The sequence below is a fragment of the Anoplopoma fimbria genome, chromosome 13, assembly GCF_027596085.1.
Source record: "Anoplopoma fimbria isolate UVic2021 breed Golden Eagle Sablefish chromosome 13, Afim_UVic_2022, whole genome shotgun sequence".
In the NCBI taxonomy this organism is placed as follows: Eukaryota; Metazoa; Chordata; class Actinopteri; order Perciformes; family Anoplopomatidae; genus Anoplopoma; species Anoplopoma fimbria.
Window position 1 is genome coordinate 26,194,425 of NC_072461.1, and position 17,837 is coordinate 26,212,261.

The 17,837-nt window shown below is 38.9% G+C and overlaps 1 protein-coding gene across 1 annotated transcript; it reads right to left on the bottom strand.

Annotated features, from left to right (window-relative positions):
* Window positions 1-13,787: 13,787 nt before the first annotated feature.
* prdm8b (PR domain containing 8b) lies at window positions 13,788-16,320 on the bottom strand. The gene is made up of 3 exons (XM_054611690.1): window positions 16,102-16,320; window positions 15,212-15,443; window positions 13,788-15,046 (listed from the first exon to the last, which is right to left on the bottom strand). The coding sequence occupies exons 1-3, from the start codon at window positions 16,318-16,320 to the stop codon at window positions 13,788-13,790; spliced, it is 1,710 nt and encodes a 569-aa protein (XP_054467665.1).
* Between the last annotated feature and the right edge of the window lie 1,517 nt (window positions 16,321-17,837).

The window sequence follows — 17,837 nt, forward strand, 5'->3', positions numbered from 1 at the left end:
TGCTTGTCCTGCATGTATGGGGTCAGAACTAATGAGCTGTGCCTCAGATGGTTGTATATTATTTTGCTCTCCGAGCCCTTCTGTGGGAGTCCAATTTCTCCAGCATGCTTAGTTTGTGTGTACAATTTCTTTGGCCACCCAATATTTAAAGATCGTCAGGCTTTTTTCTTGGCTGAGTCTCCCGTTACGGCTGAAGAGGTCAGCCAAGTTCCCTTCATATTCATCGGCCCTGTTCATATATGATTTACAGTGTTTATACTCATTCTTTGTACAAAGAACGGAGACGTGCCCTTCTGTGTGAAGAGGCCATTTTCATCCACACAAACAAATTACTGCCAGCTGATTGACAAAAAAAATGTCACTGAATCCACAAACACATTCGTCCCCGTCAGCAATTCCCACCATCAGCAAACCATCGCCAACTGGCTGCATTGGTCCCACTACGCTGATGACCTTTTGAGTAACAACCACAGACAGTATATAAGATGTGTATATATATGTATATAAGAATTGGACGTCACCCATTGGTTTGTGTGGTCTTTTGTAAGCCTGGATTTCTGCGATTTAACTGTAGCCATCTTGGATTACGGCCAACGGCAGGTTGTTGTTTTTTTTGCCACCAATGAACAAAAAGTAACCATATTTGGAATGTGGAGGAGTGACGTAGAGACGGCGTGAACGTCTCTGGTAGAGACCTGTCAATCACAGTAGCCCCTCCCTAAAGCATACCCTGCTTTATGGTCTGTTTGACTCTAAATGGAGCATCATTTACTAAATGAACATCATGCTGTATTGAAGAAGACTTGAAACTAGAGATTGAGACCATAAACTCATGTTTACAATGTTTACTGAGGGAATAAATCAAGAGAGAAGTAGAGTCATTTTCTCATAGACTTCTATACAACCAGAGGAGTCGCCCCCTGATGGACAGTAGAGAGAATGCAAGTTTTAAGAAACTTCAGCATTGGCTTCACTTGGCAGAACCGGAAGTTGCTGCCATGTTACAACAGATCGCCGTCTTTCGAAGTTCTAGGCGTTCTCTTGACAGTAAGGTTTAGACAACAAAACCAACAGTTAGGTTTAGACAACAAAACCAACAGTTAGGTTTAGACAACAAAACCAACAGTTAGGTTTAGGAAACAAAACCAACAGTTGGGTTTAGGCAACAAAACCACTACCATAAAACCACAACTTGTGGTCAAACACCTGTCTTCTAGTTGAAAGTCCTGTTTGTTGGATTCATCCACCTCACCGCCCAGTAATACTCGTCTTTTTGGATATTATAAAATACGTCTCTTCCTCTGACTGTTGCTTAGTCAAGTGGATGCATTTCATTTGTGTGTCCACCACGAATATGGCTACTAGTGACTTTCCATTGGCATTATAATTGTGTCCTTGTTCACAAAAAACAATATATTACTTTTCGTGACTATTTCACAAACTGCCATGATACTGGGCTGAGTTCTACCTGCCGTTTCCCAACCTGCCCTGTAATTACCCAATCAGAGTCACCTTATCCTCTCACTCTCCAGAACACCTGTTGTCCATTCCCTCATTATCTCCCCTGCTTTATACAACAACATATTTTCCCACTCATTTGCCTGTATTTACCACCAACTGAATGCGTACTTTGCCCTCTCTGACTGATTACCTGTTGCCAATACCGCTTTGCATTCTGACAAGTAAAAGAGTTGTGCATTTGAGTCTCTTGCTTTCAGAACCATTATAATGATAAATCTAAGTGATAATCAGTTGCACCAAAAAGTAGAAAGCGCAGACCAGAGATGAGGTGCACAAGTTAACACAGCAGCATTCATTAACCAGGTTCTGGTTCCTGCAGAGCTTTGGGGTCCATAAGGTGGAGAAGTGTGCCGGTTGGTATTTTCAGGTGATGAAATGTTCCCTGTGGAGGTTTTATTGGAGGTGTGCAGCTCCAGCAGAGAACAGCTGAAAGCAGCTGATCACAACCCTAAACTTGGAGCTCATCCAGCAGAGAGGAGGAATGGAGCTGAAGCTTGTTGAAGCTGACGGTTGTTTGTGTGCTTCGAGCTGGAATTTGACTTTGTGACATTTGTAAAATTCTTCAAATACCATCCTTTGCTTGTTGAAACATGAACATGAAAATCAATTAAAAGTCTTGACCAACTTCATATCTTCAAATCAAAAGTTGATTGCATTTGCAGCTACGTGTTATGTACCAGCAGACACACATAGAAAATTTAAACCAGTATTTCCATAAAAGACTTTTGACTGGAATATCAGAAAACCTACAAAGTGACAACAGACAAAAAACAATTGTGTGTCTGTGCAACTGGATTTTAAAGAAGTCTGAAAATGTGTAAGTGTTTGTAAATTCATCAAAAAGCTTCACATTATAAACCTTAACACTCTAATTTGGAAATGTTTCAATATATTCAAATTCTATTCTGTAGTAATTTGTAATAATTAGGAATTTGGGGAAAGTTTTTGAACTTATTGTTATTGTGGGCTGTTGTTGCCTCCATTTAAGCAGTGGATCTGCCTCTTCACAGCTAGAGAATTGAACTGTTAAAAAAATGAAACCAAATTCCCTTCAAAATATAAGCGTAATAATGTTAAATAATAGAATATATGGTGTCATTGCGCTCCTCTGCTTCAAGATTTAGATTTTTCTTGTTTTTATTTAATTCCCCAACGAAAAAACAGCTTGCACACAAAAGATTCCCCGCAAAATTGAGTATAAATGACACAACAATTTTAAGTCATTTAGCGTGATATAACAACGCCATGTAGTCTATACTGCAATGTAAACCATGTGTGTGAAAATGCTACGCTAAGAGGAAGTGACGTAATCTAAAAAGTGAGAAAGACTACCTGTGGTGGGAGGAGAGGAAGATGGGTCAAACAAACACAGGACTTTCACCCAGGAGACAACTGTTTCTGTCTAAAGGTGTTGTTGAGTTATGTTACGTAAGTCAAGTTTGTGACATATTTTCCAACATTTTTTGGGTCTTACTTAGTTAGTTAACATACCTATTTTAAGCCCAATCATTATGCTTTTCCACAGTGGACAGACTTAAACCCCCACATCTTCACTCATCAATCCACAAAAGAAGTGGATTAGAAACCTGTGCGGGCACCTCTCACGGGAGGGGAACAGATTGTGCTTATCATGTCATTTCTTTTTTCAATTGGACTGTTTTTAAATCCTTAGTCAGGCGGAAGTCCCACCTCCCGGATCTCCCGTCCAATCAAAGTCTTTGCTACGTCATTTTGACTCTACAGAAAAGCACAAAGTAGGCTCAAGAGTGTGAGTTTTTTTATACTCAAATGACTTTGCGTTGAGTATTAAACTTTGGTGTTTTTTTTTAATCTCATTGGATAATCTTCAAGATCAATCACAAATCCAGGCAAGACTTTCTTCATTTTAAAATACTCCAATAAACCATTTTGCAGATATGAGAAGTATTCTTACATTACCGAGCCATGCAGAAGTCTCACCCGCCTTTCTTGGTGGCAAACTGATTTTGAAGATCTGATGTGAAGATGCAGACAATCCAAAAAAGGATGTAATCAATAAAAGTCGATGTATGCTTTTGTTCAGCTCTGCCAGAGATCGCAATAAAAGAACATTCAAACCTAAATCTGCTGTTGCTGCAGCGGAGCATCCAGCTGGAAACAGATTAGGATAACGTATAACACAGAGCTGCAGTGTCTCTGAGCCAACTCGTTTCCAGACTATTCCCTTTACCTAAAGATTCATTTTAAGAGGAATTACTTTTCCAAACTGGAGCCAAAATGTGACAGGAGTCCTACAAGAACTTCTGTGTAGCTTTTTATTTTTGCTAAACTTCTTTTTTTTTTAAACAGATCTGCAGGTCACCGCTTTACAAAGACCATTCTTCTCTTTGTTCCGGTCGACTCTTGATGGTTCATCCATTTATTAGCTCCCTTCTGAAGATATTTACACATCAGACTTAGATCTTTTTCCTTTAAGTGGTCCCTGGGTGGCCGTGGGACAGAGGACGGGAGATAAATCTGGTCTGTTTTTCCTCACAGGAAACAGCAGCACTGATCTTCACTAATCCATTATCCACCTCTGCATCTGGCCCTGGCATCCCTTGGGCCTCCATACGTCTTCATTTGGACCTTTCACTTGGCCTGATCACACAATTAAACCCCCGAATTCATGCTTGTAACACACACACAACAGTCTGAGATTAACATGTGTCCTTATGCAGCCTTTCATTTCATTTTATCTTGTTTAATTCCTGATTTTGAGCAGAAGAAAATACTCTTTATACATACATATTTTAAAATAAAACTGTCCTGTGTCGTGTTCAGAAAATGGAGCTCCTGAATGGACAGTACACTTTAAAAAAAAAAAGGAAACATTTGACATTATAAGTATATAGAAAACGCATCATGATTATATAAAGCTTCATATCTGCATCAAATAGCCAATGATAAAATGTTGGGAAAAAAGGCAAACCACAAATGTACAGTCAGACAACCAAATACATGTCAATGATGATATTAAGGTTAGTAGGTCTTCGACTAACGATTGAATACAACTCTAGTTGTTCAAATATTTCTCAAATGAAATGAGTCAATCGTGTGAGTCAGTGGACACAATGAAGTTCACTTAATTTAGTTTTTCATGTTACTAAACCAGAGAATGACAGCTTGTTGGGTTTCACAATATTGTTAAAACCCTGACAGATGTTGCCAAAAGTAACTCAAATTTCATCAACAAGCCCAACTTCCATAGAAGAAGCCCAAGTCGAGGGAGGTCCAGTTTCCCACAAATTAATTCCATTCAAGTATAATTTACAGGTATTTCTTTTTAAATGCAACTTTTTCTATTTTGTGCTACTGACTGCTTCTACAGCTTTGGATGAATTTTACATACTAAAGTTGTTGAACGGTTTTACTCCATCTAATACAGAATGATACACTTTAAACTGCCCAGTGGTGAAGCCTGGTGAAGCGATATATAAAACATTTTTTCCTTATTGCCAGTGTTATTAAAACAACTTTAATCATCCACTTTTATCATAGACTCTATATAAGAAATAGACCTAGTTTTTTTTGCAACCAGTCAACAGAAGTTACTATATTTGGACTGAGGAGGAGTGACACAGAGCGCCTACTTCTATACAACCAGAGGAGTCGCCCCCTGATGGTCAGTACAGAGAATGCAAGTTTAAGACACTTCCACATTGGCTTCACCCAGCAAAACTGGAAGTTGCCGCCTGACTTTTATAGGCTAAGAGTGCGGCTACTACCACACTTAAAGAATGTTTTGCTGATGATACTTTGCCGTACTTTCATTCAAGTATTTTTAATGCAGGACTCATATTGCTGCTGTTACTCAAATGGAACTTCTTCCACCACTGCCTCTATCTTTCTCAACAGGAGTGTAACTAAATCAGATATGATGTATACATATCAGTTCCATCTAGTTTCACCATGCATTTCTTCTGCGGTCAATGACGAGATGGTTGTGTGTGTGTGTGTGTGTGTGTGTGTGTGTGTGTGTGTGTGTGTGTGTGTGTGTGTGTGTGTGTGTGTGTGTGTGTGTGTTGTTGTTGTGAGCTTAATGTGGACGGCTGCCGGTTGTAAATAAGTAAGATGTCCTCTGCTGTCGCTCCGGAAAGACGGAAACATGATGGGCCAACTCTCAACCCGAGCCCCGTGTTGCACTCCGGTCATTACTGAGTGATGAAGTTAGGTTAACTTTCATGACATGAAGAGGTGGTGGTGGGGGGGGGGGGCAACATGCCTACCCCGGCCTTCAAGAAAACTGTATGCCATGGCTGTTATGGAGAAGTACTTCAAAAGCAACAGTGGAATGTGTAACAAAGTGATACGACCATATTGAGAGTCATTAGCTCCGGCTGCCTGAAACACTGAAGCCATTGCATCATGGGAGAGAGCTGAATGATGACCTCCGAAAATACTTATATTTGACTTCCTAAATAAAAGAATAAAAATAAAATGCAGCTAAATCGCATTGACATCAATTATATCTCATCACTTTGATAACTTTACAAAATAATCCCAAAATTTGTGAAAACAAGCAGCGATTTACGAGTTTTTGGAGACGTACTCAGCAGTGTGCGTACTGGTAGTAACGTTAGCTGTTAGCGGTTAGCCAAACACACCATCCAAAATAATAAAAGGGACCCCAACTAACAACTGATGATGTATGCAACTAAGGGCTCTGAAGTGGAGTCAAACACACTTCATTCAAACTCAGAAACAAGCCGCGATGTATGCAAGCAATCGGGTTGAAGTCGTCGTATAATACAAGTCATGTGATCTTGCCAAAAACTAAATTAAATTCAGCAAGCTTTCTGCCCGTTTAGCAGCGAGGTACAGGAGTATGTGTGTGTATCGGCAGTTCCTTTAGCTTTTAGGGGGTTTGACAACACACCATGTGGACAGACACAGAAGTTGCATTCTCACTCACTGATCAATGCATAATTGCTAATTAAACACTGTTTTTCTTTGAATGCACAGACATGCAGCGACTGTATATCTTCATTCAGATGTCTGTTGATTTTTTTTAAAACAGGTTTTTTATTATTTTCTTTATTTATTCTTATAAATAACAAAACATTGATTAAATGCCTCAAAGTTATGCTCTTGTTTAAGAAGATCTCTAAAGTATTTTTTCTATTATTTTTTGCACCAATTCTCAATTTAAAACCTACATAAATGTGCTATACATGCAATCATAAATCATGCATTAGATATAACAGTAATACAACAGAATCCTACTATACTGTAATAATAATTAAGTGTCAACATAATGACTCTTTGATTATTTTAGAAAAAATATAGATTTTTATACTTTAAGGCTACAGCTTTGCAAAAGAAAAAAAAGAAAGAAATTCTGTCCATGTGTCAAACACACTCCTTTTTAGTTTAATCTTTTTTTGAGAGGTGTTAATTTAACTCTGTGGTCATTTTGGAGGCCGTGATATACTTATATTTAGTCTGTCCTTGTTGACATAAATGAGGTCAACACACATTAAACGTTCATCGAGGTAGGATTTATTGGCTGTTTCAGTTGTAGCTAGCTGTCCCTAATAAACTGGCTAAATGTAAATATATATATACAGTACCAGTCAAAAGTTTGGACACACCTTCTCATTCAATGGTTTTTCTTTATTTTATTTTATTTTTTTCTACATTGTAGATTAATATTGAAGACATCCAAACTATGAAGGAACACATATGGAATTATGTGGTAAACAAACAAATGCTCAACAAACCAGAATATGTTTTATATTTTACATTCTTCAAAGTAGTTGAATGAGAAGGTGTGTCCAAACTTTTGACTGATACTGTACATATGGATGAAAATGTCACACTGCAAAAGAAAAAATAGAGGCAACAAAACACTTGAGATAATTTGGCAACAGAAGTTGAAAGAGACTTAATCTTATAAACAGAGATTGATATTGAAACTGAAATGAGAGTGTTATTATTATAATGTTATTAAGTGAACTGCGCCGACTATGTTCTTACGTAATCGTTTCTCTGTAGAAAACAGAGCGGCGTTTCTGAAGCCGGGAAACAGGTGTAACCTAAATATCCGACCTCCGGTCCTCGCCATCTCCACCATGTGAAGAATCCCGGACTCATACGTGGCCTGAAGACAGGTAGAGTCCCAGGCATGTGGACCAGCGTGGAGAGGACATGATGTGTAAATGTGTCCCTGTCAGCGGACCTGCAGATGGAGTGCATTGTGGGTCAGAAATAGTGCAAGTGCACAGAGGACGATGCTGTTTGTTTTATATTTAGGTCTTCAGGAAATAATGATGTGACAGCGATATCCTAATCAGACAGCAGCAGCGGGGGGGAGCTGGACTTGTGCTGACCCGGGATCAGGACTTTAGAACAGATTGTGGAGCGTGTGAGATCAGAGCTACAGGTCAGGTCGCTGTGTGGAATCAATACTTCTGACCTGAACTTTTCTTTCCTTTTCTGTCACATGTCTTGTTAGCTCGCTGTCTCTCAGGCCCAAATCCCAGTCGACACACTTACGGACTCACATTTTTTGAGAAGGTTTCAGGGCTCTCTCTCAGACATTTTGAGCCTTTTATGATCACTTTCCCTAAGTCTGCATTTGTGCTGACTTTGCCTGAGGGAATTACCCACGAAGAAGAAAGGTAAACAAAGAAGATGCCACATGGGAGTCCAGCCTGGCATATTTAGTTTACGCTGAAACATTAAGTATGAAAATTGGATTGGTTGCACCGCCATGTTTCTACGGAAGCCCAGAATGGACAAAACAGTTTGTACAGCCAGCCGCTGTCTGACCTCTGTTGCTCCTCGAACAATGTTACGAACGTTTATCTGATATTACCACGGTCTTGGAGAGGGAGGGAGGGTGTTCAGTTTGTTGGAAATCTGCAACCAGACGGCTAAATGCCACAAAATCCTTCACACTGTCCCCTTTAATATTTAACCAAAGCCATGATCTTTCTTTAAAACGTGATCTTGCTTTGAACCGTACACACAGTCAGGATTCTGGATGCAAACCCAGAACTCTAGTGTCTCAGTCTTACACTTCTTACAACCATCCACCCCGATCACCTCACTGTGCAACGTATACAAACAACGGTGGCTCTTCATTTTTCTTGTGTTTCCCTATTAAAGTCAGCAACAAGTGACAATGTTTCGCTTGTTACAGTCTTATCAAAATAAACTTCCGTCTTCACAGGAAACAACTTAGTTAGGTTTAGGCAAGAAAATACTTGCATATGTTTTAGGAAAAGATCCTGGGTTGGATTTAAAACAACTACGGAAGTGGTGTTACTTAAGTACGGAAGTTGCGTGACGAAACAAAAAACTTTTCTCTCTAATTACGGTGCAGGACCTATTCCGGCTGTTTTTTTGGGGGTACTGTTTCATGATTACGTGGATTACATTACGAATAGATTTAGTAGGATATCTACCTTATTACCATGCATAAATGACTGTAGGTTCAGCTACAAATGCTCTATGAGAACATCCATCCCTGTGCCACTGGTGGGGTTTACATTACTTTACAAATACCAATAATAACAATGCACTATTCAAGCATTGAGGATACAACAGAGAACAATTACAGGAATACATAAATGGAGCTAAAGTCGCTCAAAACTTTTGAACATAACCCAGGTAGCGATTACGTTTGTCACCATAATGTAATAACATATATTTGGTAATATATAAATGTTATTTCTACAGTGTAGCTACAAGTGTAGGCTCCATAGTTACCGTAGCAACCCTTAACGCAAAACCAACTTTAAAGCCTCGTTAAGCTTCAAACTAAACTTCTTGTTCATCATCTAGTGCAACAGTTCTTCTCGTTGATCAAAAAAAGGTCACCAGTTTGAATCCGGCGACCATTAAAGTGCCGTTCAGAATCGGTCCGAGGTTTCCCGACCCGCTCGCTCACTTTTCCCCGCTAACAGCGTCAGCTCGATGCCAGAAAATGTATAAAAATGTAGTGTGACCGGGCCGAAGGGGCCAACAAGGAAGTGCCGGCTTAGCAGAGATATAAACTGTCCCAACGACCGCTCCGGCGCTGAGTGATGCGGTGACAAATGTCTATGGGGGGGGAGGCAAAAAAGGGATGATGACACAAGCAGCGAAGCATGAGGGCCCTAAATATCACCAGAGAGAGAGAGGAGCGATGGTTAGCTCGGAGGCCGATCACATGCCTCCGTGGTGAAGTTGGAATTGCAGACGTGTGCACGAGTTGTGTAATTTATTATCATGTGAGCGACACGGCGCCGCAACGTAGCCTCGACCTCTTCATGTGTTCATTTTACCTCCTGATATCTGATATCTGTCTCTGAGAACTTAACAGAGTAGTTCAAGAAGTATTTTGCCCACTAATTTTCTCTATCAGAGTTTTTATTTAAATGACATCCTCAATATTCATCAACATATAAATACAAAACTCACCTGTAAGATTTCTATCAGCTTTTATTTATTTCACTTTTGTTTCTGGGAAATCATGTTTTTTTTTCTTCTCTCTGTTAGCTTGGTATGATGACTGGCTTTAAATACTATGTTACCCAGAAGCCTTAGGTGCGAGAAGAGAAGAAGAATGTGTTCTCATCAAGTTTCTACAAAGTGGAATCTTTAGCTTCAGTCTCAGAAGAAGTTTAAGCTCGTTGATCGAATACTTCTTGACGAAATGTTCCTCCAGAATCATAATTGACTTTACTTTTTTAAATACACAACAGTTAACCTTTAACTTTTTAATCAGATAAACAGACAATTTTCTAAATCAAACAGATGAACTTCATGTCCGTCTAAGCCTTGAGGTGCTCAGACTGTCAGTGACCTCACATTAATACAATTAATAATAAAATCGAAATAAAGAAAAGATAAAGAAAATTTATAAAAGTTGTTAATAATGCCTGAAGATTATCCTGTGCAACAATGTTATCATTTTGAGGGGAAAAATCACAAATTTGTCATTTCGTATAATTTAACACAAACTAAATGTAAATATCACCTCCATTGTATTTAAACGGCAGCAGATGTTTCAGAGCGTTTCATGCCCAAAATGTTTGCATGAGAGGGAATTATAATATATATATATCAAATTATATTTTCATTCTAACCATGGATAATATTACTAATCCAGCCGTAACATTACTGCTGAATCTCCGTCTTTATCAGCAGCTGGTTCGTTCGGTTGTCATCACATCCATAACACTTTCTTGTCCCCGTGGCCTTAAAAACTGAGCAACTGAGCAAACTTCTTCCACTGATGAAGACCATGTGATATGACTGAAAGCTCTGGGAAAGAGCTAGTACTTAAACTTAAGCTTGTACTTACTTTTTGATTGTTTTATTAAACTAATATCAAGATGTGTCACAGGAAAAGGTGCAAACTGAGAGAGTTTAAAATGACCTTTCAAAGCTTTGACAGCTGAAGAAACTACGGCTGTGACCTTTGACCTCTTGGTTGCTTTTGACGTTGATAATCCCCAAAAAATGCCGTTTATTTTCCACTTACACTTCACTGACATCATTCAGTCCTCCCAGAATGCATTTCTCGTTTTAATGTATAAATATTTCAGTGTCTTGAAGATGAGTTTAAATTAATTTTGTTATGATTATTATCAAATGATTCTTCACTGTTATAAATGTCTCAAATGCTCAAAGTGAATAAACTCTTGTAGCTCCTCAGCTCTTCTGGTACGAGTCTGTTGGTTGTTTTAAACTTTCAGCTGTTGCAAACTGTTTGAACCATCTGAAGATCTGACAGCTACTGGAAGTGTTGAAATCTTTAAAATTACACTTAAAATCTGCCTATTTTTCTTTGATATAGGTAAATTATATTTACATTTAGTTTATATCATAGACATTTTATAATTCTTACTTTTTATTTTTTTCATTTATTTATTTGTTCACTTAATTCACTTATTTTATTGAATTTAAGTTTAATAATGTTTTTTCTATTTTATTGTTTGTATTTGTTTATCACTTGTTTTTATGTATTTAAATTGGGAAATGTTATTCTATTTTATTGTTTTAAAATCTATGACTTATTTTATTATATTTAATTGATCTAGTTAGTATTTCACACTGTTTTTCTAATATTATTTGTTATTATTGCTTTTATTCTATACCATTACCTTTTTAATGATTGCATTGTCTCACATGAATTGGTCCAAAACTGTAAAATGATTGACTTGCTGAAGAGCTTTTGTCCTTTCTGATGTTTTCAGCTCGTCAGTCGTCTTTGAAACACTTTGAAAAACTGAACTTTTCTAAAAGGTAAATAAAGTCAAATGATTGATGGATTGGCCACTGAAACGTCATCATATCATTTAAACAATAAAAACATTTTGTTTTAATTAAACAACAGTGTTTTCAACGTTAAAATCTATCCTTGTAGTTTACATGTTGACCACTTGGTGGCGCTGTTGAACTATTTTTCACATTCCATGTTTTGGTCTCTGTCCTCCGCACGCTGCTACTGATTCTCCTTTATTTCAATCATTACATTATCAGCAATAAATGGTTTAACTATTGATCCACAGACACTTTAAATATCTTTGTTATTTATAGAAAATGATTTCTATCTCATGATTTAATATAAAAGCTTTTACAAATAAAGGTCACAGAAGTCTGATAGATTATATTTATATACATATCTAATATTATATTTATATTCATTACAGTATTTTACGTTTTAAGGAATTAAACTATATTCATTGACTGATTTATCTCTGTTTTTTGTCATAAAGCTTCTTGTCTGCACTTCTTCCACTCTTTTTTCTAGAATGAAAATGAATGCAGTATATTACTTAAACATTAATCCGAAATGCAGGCGTATATTAGGCCCCATATGTGTGATTCTATAGAGGGATCTGGAGCATCGTTCTTCCTTTCTGTTCAGCAGAAAGTCGTTTCTGTATTTTCTGTTTTGCCACAAAAAACCTGAGAATGAAAATCATTCTCTCGTCATTTTAAAGCTTTTATTCTGAAAAGTGTTTGCATGTGCGTCTTTATTCTGTATTTTTAAAAGTGAAACCGGATGAAATATTAAATATGTACATATGGGAATGTTCTTTATTCCCTGATATTCTAATGGAAGAGACATCTCAGGGGAAACTTAATCAATGCGATCGATCTTTAATGGAGAGGTACGTCAGTAATGATAATAATACTAATCATACTACTAACAATACATAATACTATAAATTAAACTATGAATAGAAAGCGTAGGAATCCAGTGTTTGTGCTCTTATTTTCAATAGGAAATTAACTTATTAAGAAATATTAACCATAAATTCCCTTAATATTGTATTACGTTTTATTGTATTTAATTTAATATGAGCTGTTCATACAATGTGGTTCTCATATTTTATTAATATTTAAGCTTGGCACTATATGAAATGTATTTTTTGACCATAAAAATAATCAAACAAAAAATTAGGTTTTTTAAAAATGTGATGTTTGAGCTCCAAACACATTTAATATAAATAAAAATGTTATGTTGATCTTGTTTTATAAATGCAAAATAAAGATAGATGTCACCATTAATCAAGAAATCATATATTTCATTTGCAGTTTAAATAAAAACAATCCAGGAAGGCCACAGTTGAAAATAAAGCTATTTTATTGTCAATGCATTCAACGTGATTAGATAAACTATCAAGTAGTAAATTTCCGCAAAAGGAAGAAACACTGAAACTATTCCCCACTGACACAAAATATTACACTTTGTATTTCAAATAAAACAAATTATTTACACCGTAATGTATAGACTGCATCTTAAAATCAATATTATTTAATATCACATGCACTCTGCAATATAGTCTGACATAATATCCCAATTTGTGTCCATATTCGTCGTTGACATGAAACAAAAAAACTTGTAAACCGTGACGTGTGACTACATTTGTATTTCTTCTCTATATTGGCATTTATATGATATAAAATACAACTTACTGTACATTTACACATATTTAAATCTTCCCTTATTCTCAAACGTTTAAGTGCTTCATAAATAGATCCGTTTTTTTGAAGTCAAAATGCATTTTGCATACACCCAAAACATGACATTTTGTACAGGGGTGGAGGGGGGGGGAGAAGTAAACGGAGCGAACAGGAAATAGAAGATCATAGTCCAAAGTGAAAACAAGTGCAAGGGGTGGTTTGTTTTTCGTATTTCTAAGTGGCCTATTTCCAGACGGGCGGCTTAAATCCAGGCGGGAGGGGGAGGGGGGGGGGGGGGTCACAGTCCCTCCTCGTTATGAAAAAAGTCCCTCCTTTAAAAGTCAGTTATGGGAGGTCATGTGACGTGACAGGTGGTGCCTCTCCCGGAACGACTCGTTGCAAATGGGGCACTTGAGTTTCTCCTCGCGCCGCCGCTTGACCATCGGCTCCATGGCGAACTCCTTTTTGTGGTGGGAGCGCATGTGGTAAACCAAGTCCGAGGTCATGCGGAAGGAGGCGTTGCACTTGGCGCACCAGTTCTGCGCCGGCAGGCAGAGCGAGGTGAAGGAGGGCGGCAGGAGGGTGAGCGCCGACGGCATCTGGAGCTGGATGGCGCCCGAGTTCTTGGGCCAGAAGGTGGTGGCGTAGACGAAGGGGTTCTGCTTGGACATGCCGCCCGGCACGGGGCAGTTGGCGCCGAGCTCAGCGCCCTGCAGCTTGGCGGCGAGGTGGTCGGCCTGGTAGAGTCGGCTGGAGGAGATGGTGTCGCCCACCGCCGGGTGGCAGTCCAGCAGCTTGGTCGGCATCACCAGCGGCGAGATCTGGGAGAAGGAGCGCGACGGCTGGCTGAAGGCGCTCTTTCTCTCGCCGCCGCCGCCCCCTTGCTGGGTGACCGAGGTGAAGGCGCTGCCCATGGGGGAGCTTTGCGGCTGCTGCGTCTCCGAAAGCACCTGCCGGATGTTGAGGTGCTTCTCCGACGGGCTGCTGCTCGGGCGACCGCCGTCCTTGTTTTCAGAGTTGGAGCTCTGGAGGTTTTTGCCTCCGCCGTGATGTTTGAGGTTCTGGGGCGACTTCTTGACCTCGGTGAAGGCGCTGCGCTTGCCTTGACCGATTTCTGTAGGTCCCGGCGGCGAGAAGGCCTTGTTGTGGTTCTCCTCCAGACCGTACGCCCCTCTGTAGTTCTGCGCCGACGTTGCAAGCTCGTCTTTGGACTTGGACTGCGGCAGGCTTGGCCCTCGGCGCTCCCGGTCCTCTATCTCCGAGAACTTCCTCTTCCCCGAGCTCTCGCTGCAGATCTCGGCCTCCTTGTCGCTAGGCGGACTGGTCCGGTTGTTCTCTAGATCCCTGGCCAGGTTGTGAAAGTCCGTGGAGGGTTTAGTGGCGTCCTGAGCGCCGCTGAAGCCCTCGGAGCGGCCCAGCTTCGGGCTGGTCCTGGTCGGGGTGGTGTTTGGTCGCTCGGCGGCGCTCTCTTTGGCGGGCTCCTCGTCGGCCCCTGTGATGCTCTGCAATCTTTTGGTGCAACGGAACCGGAGATGGGCCAAGAACGGGAACTCGAACTGGAACCGCTGGCTGCAGTCTGGACATGAATGATGGGACGAACCTGAAGAACAGATACAGAAATGAGTTCAGACTTTCCTGCACAAATTATCGGCTCTCGTAGATTGTTGGGGCAAAACAAAGACCGTGGAGAACAAAGGTCATTATTTTGCTGGTTGACACAGTTCGTCGACCCGGTCCGACGAGGTCTTGATCTCTCTCGACTCACCTTTGCTCTTGGCCGGCGCCCTGCTGGAGCTGAGCAGCAGCAGGTCGATGAGGTCTTTGCCGTACCAGACCAGCAGCTCCTCGTCCTTCTCGATCCGGCGGAGCGAGCGGTACAGGAGCTGGCCGTTCTTCACGTAGGCCTCCAGGTTCTGCTCCTCTTTGTCCCGAGCAGACTGGACAAGCCGAAGCCACATCAAACCCTCAGAGGTGCTGTTGGCCGCCGACGTGTCCACCTGAACGAAACGAACACACCCGTTGAGTTATTGCTTCAATGCATTGGATTAAATTCCATTTTCAGGCGAAAAAATATCATTATTTTGAATTAAAACAAATGAAAATAGTGCAAATAAAGTCATTTAATCTCACCAAACCTCATCACACTACATATTTATTTTAGTTTTTTCATTTCACTATTATTATTGACACTATTGATGATAATTACTGAGAATTTCAAGCAAATATTTGAAAAAAAAAGGCTTTTTACAGGAATGATCACAAATGCATTGGCAGAGTCGTCCTTTCTTGCAGAAATAATAAAACAGGATTTTTCACAACTCAATACAGAACTAAATGACTTGTTTTGATGGGATTTTGTTGCAAATTAGCCCGAATGGCTTTTTTTAGTATTACTTAACTAAGACTGCAAATATCTACCAACATAACATCGTAGTGTTGCTGCTCATGCATGAGAGCATTTAGCAAATATCAGCTTTTTGCTCAAGTTATATGCATAATATTACAAGGGGATGAATCTGTTATAATATATTTGCTATATTTTGGATCTAAACAACAAGAAAAGCACAAATAAAAGATATTTGACAGGCCTGTTATGATCCAACTGGTAGAACTTGTATTTAAAACAAAAATAAATAAGAAATAAAGAGCCCTCACCCTGAAGATGTAGGGTGCTGTGCGCTTGTCGGTGGACTTGAGAGCGATGAAGGCGATGCTGTCGTACAGAGACGTGTGGCTCAGCACGCAGGGCCCGAAGATGGCGTTTTCTGGGATGTCGCAAGTGGTGTAGACGCTGGTGAAGATGTCCGTCAGACACTGCTGGACCGCTTTGGCGTCCCCATCCCACACCAACTTCTGGGAGCTGGACTCCTCCATCTCACCCTGCAGAGACAAGGAGGCACCACAGGTCAGAGGAGGTGGAGATCATGTAGAAAATACTGATTCCTCTGAGAAGAAATAAACCGTGAATGTCAACCTCAGCCTGTGTGAAGCAGCTGATAGGAAATAAATCTCTTCCTTTAGAGACAGATTGACTAAACCAGCTGTCAAGGGCGTCATTTGGGGCCCGTTTCTTTCTTTCTTTCTTTCTTTCTTTTTTTTTTTTTTTTTTTTTTTTGGCCAGGATTTCTAATTAATTCAAACATGACGGCATCACCTTCAGAACAATGATGATGTCAGGATATTTAAAATTGTATATAATAATAAGAAAAAGTAGCCAAAATCTTAACAGATCAAACATATTAATAATAATCAAAATCACAATGTTATTATCATTAATATAGTTTTTATTATTATTATTGTTTTTGTCGTTATAAGTAGCAGTAGTGTTACTATTATTATTTTTCCATTTAATAATAATAATAATTGTTTCGGAATATATCACATAATTCTTTTTTGATTTATTATCTTATTCTAAATAAACGTTTGATTATGATATAATTTACCAGTCTGTCTCCATTATTATAACAATGCTATTAAACTCTAAAATATACATAATAAAAAAAAACATTAGCATTGGTTTTAATATTCTTATTTCTAATTAGCACTAGTAGGCCTACATTTCCTTTTTCTGGCTCTAATTGTTCTGATTAAAACGAAAAATACAATATAGTGTTTCTATAATATTCCTAATGTTACTCTTACACATCTTTAAGATATATATTAAATATCCTCATATTCTACAGATAATATTCTAACATTAAGGCTGTGTTTATTGCTCTAATCTCCTATAATAGAACCACTTCTTATTATATTTGGTGTCTTTGGACTGGACTGACTGTCACAGCCTTCCTCTCCTCTGCTCATTAGCATAATCCAGCACGTTTCCCCTCCGAGACTGTAATTAAAGCAGAACGACCGCTTAATTATTTCCTTTCTAACCTCTGAATGTGAGTTTGTGCGGCGGCGGCCAAATGGACAGAAAAATAATCATTATTATTATTATAGAATAAGATTTATAATAATGTCTTGCAACGCGATTAAAACAAGTAATTCCTATTTGTTCTTTTTTCTTTTTTTTTAAATATCACATTTTAGTCTGTGCTGTGATTATTGCTCTCACAAATAATAATCATCTTTTATAATATTGTTATTTTTTTTTAGCCCGAGCTTTTATGTATTATTTATTATTTGTATTATTTATTTCTCCTATTATCCGTTTATAACAAGCCATAAATCAAACACTAACCAGCCATTTAAGCGACTTCCACCGCGACACAGTTTGTGCAATAATAATAATAAAAAAAAACTGTTCATTTTAAATTAAATCAAATGAATAAATCCACAACAACTGGATGAAAAGTTGAGTTTTTTGCGCAAAATCGGAAACAATTTGCGCGTCAAAAAGCGACCCAACAGGAGAAAATGCTGATTTGTGCATAAATAACAAATAA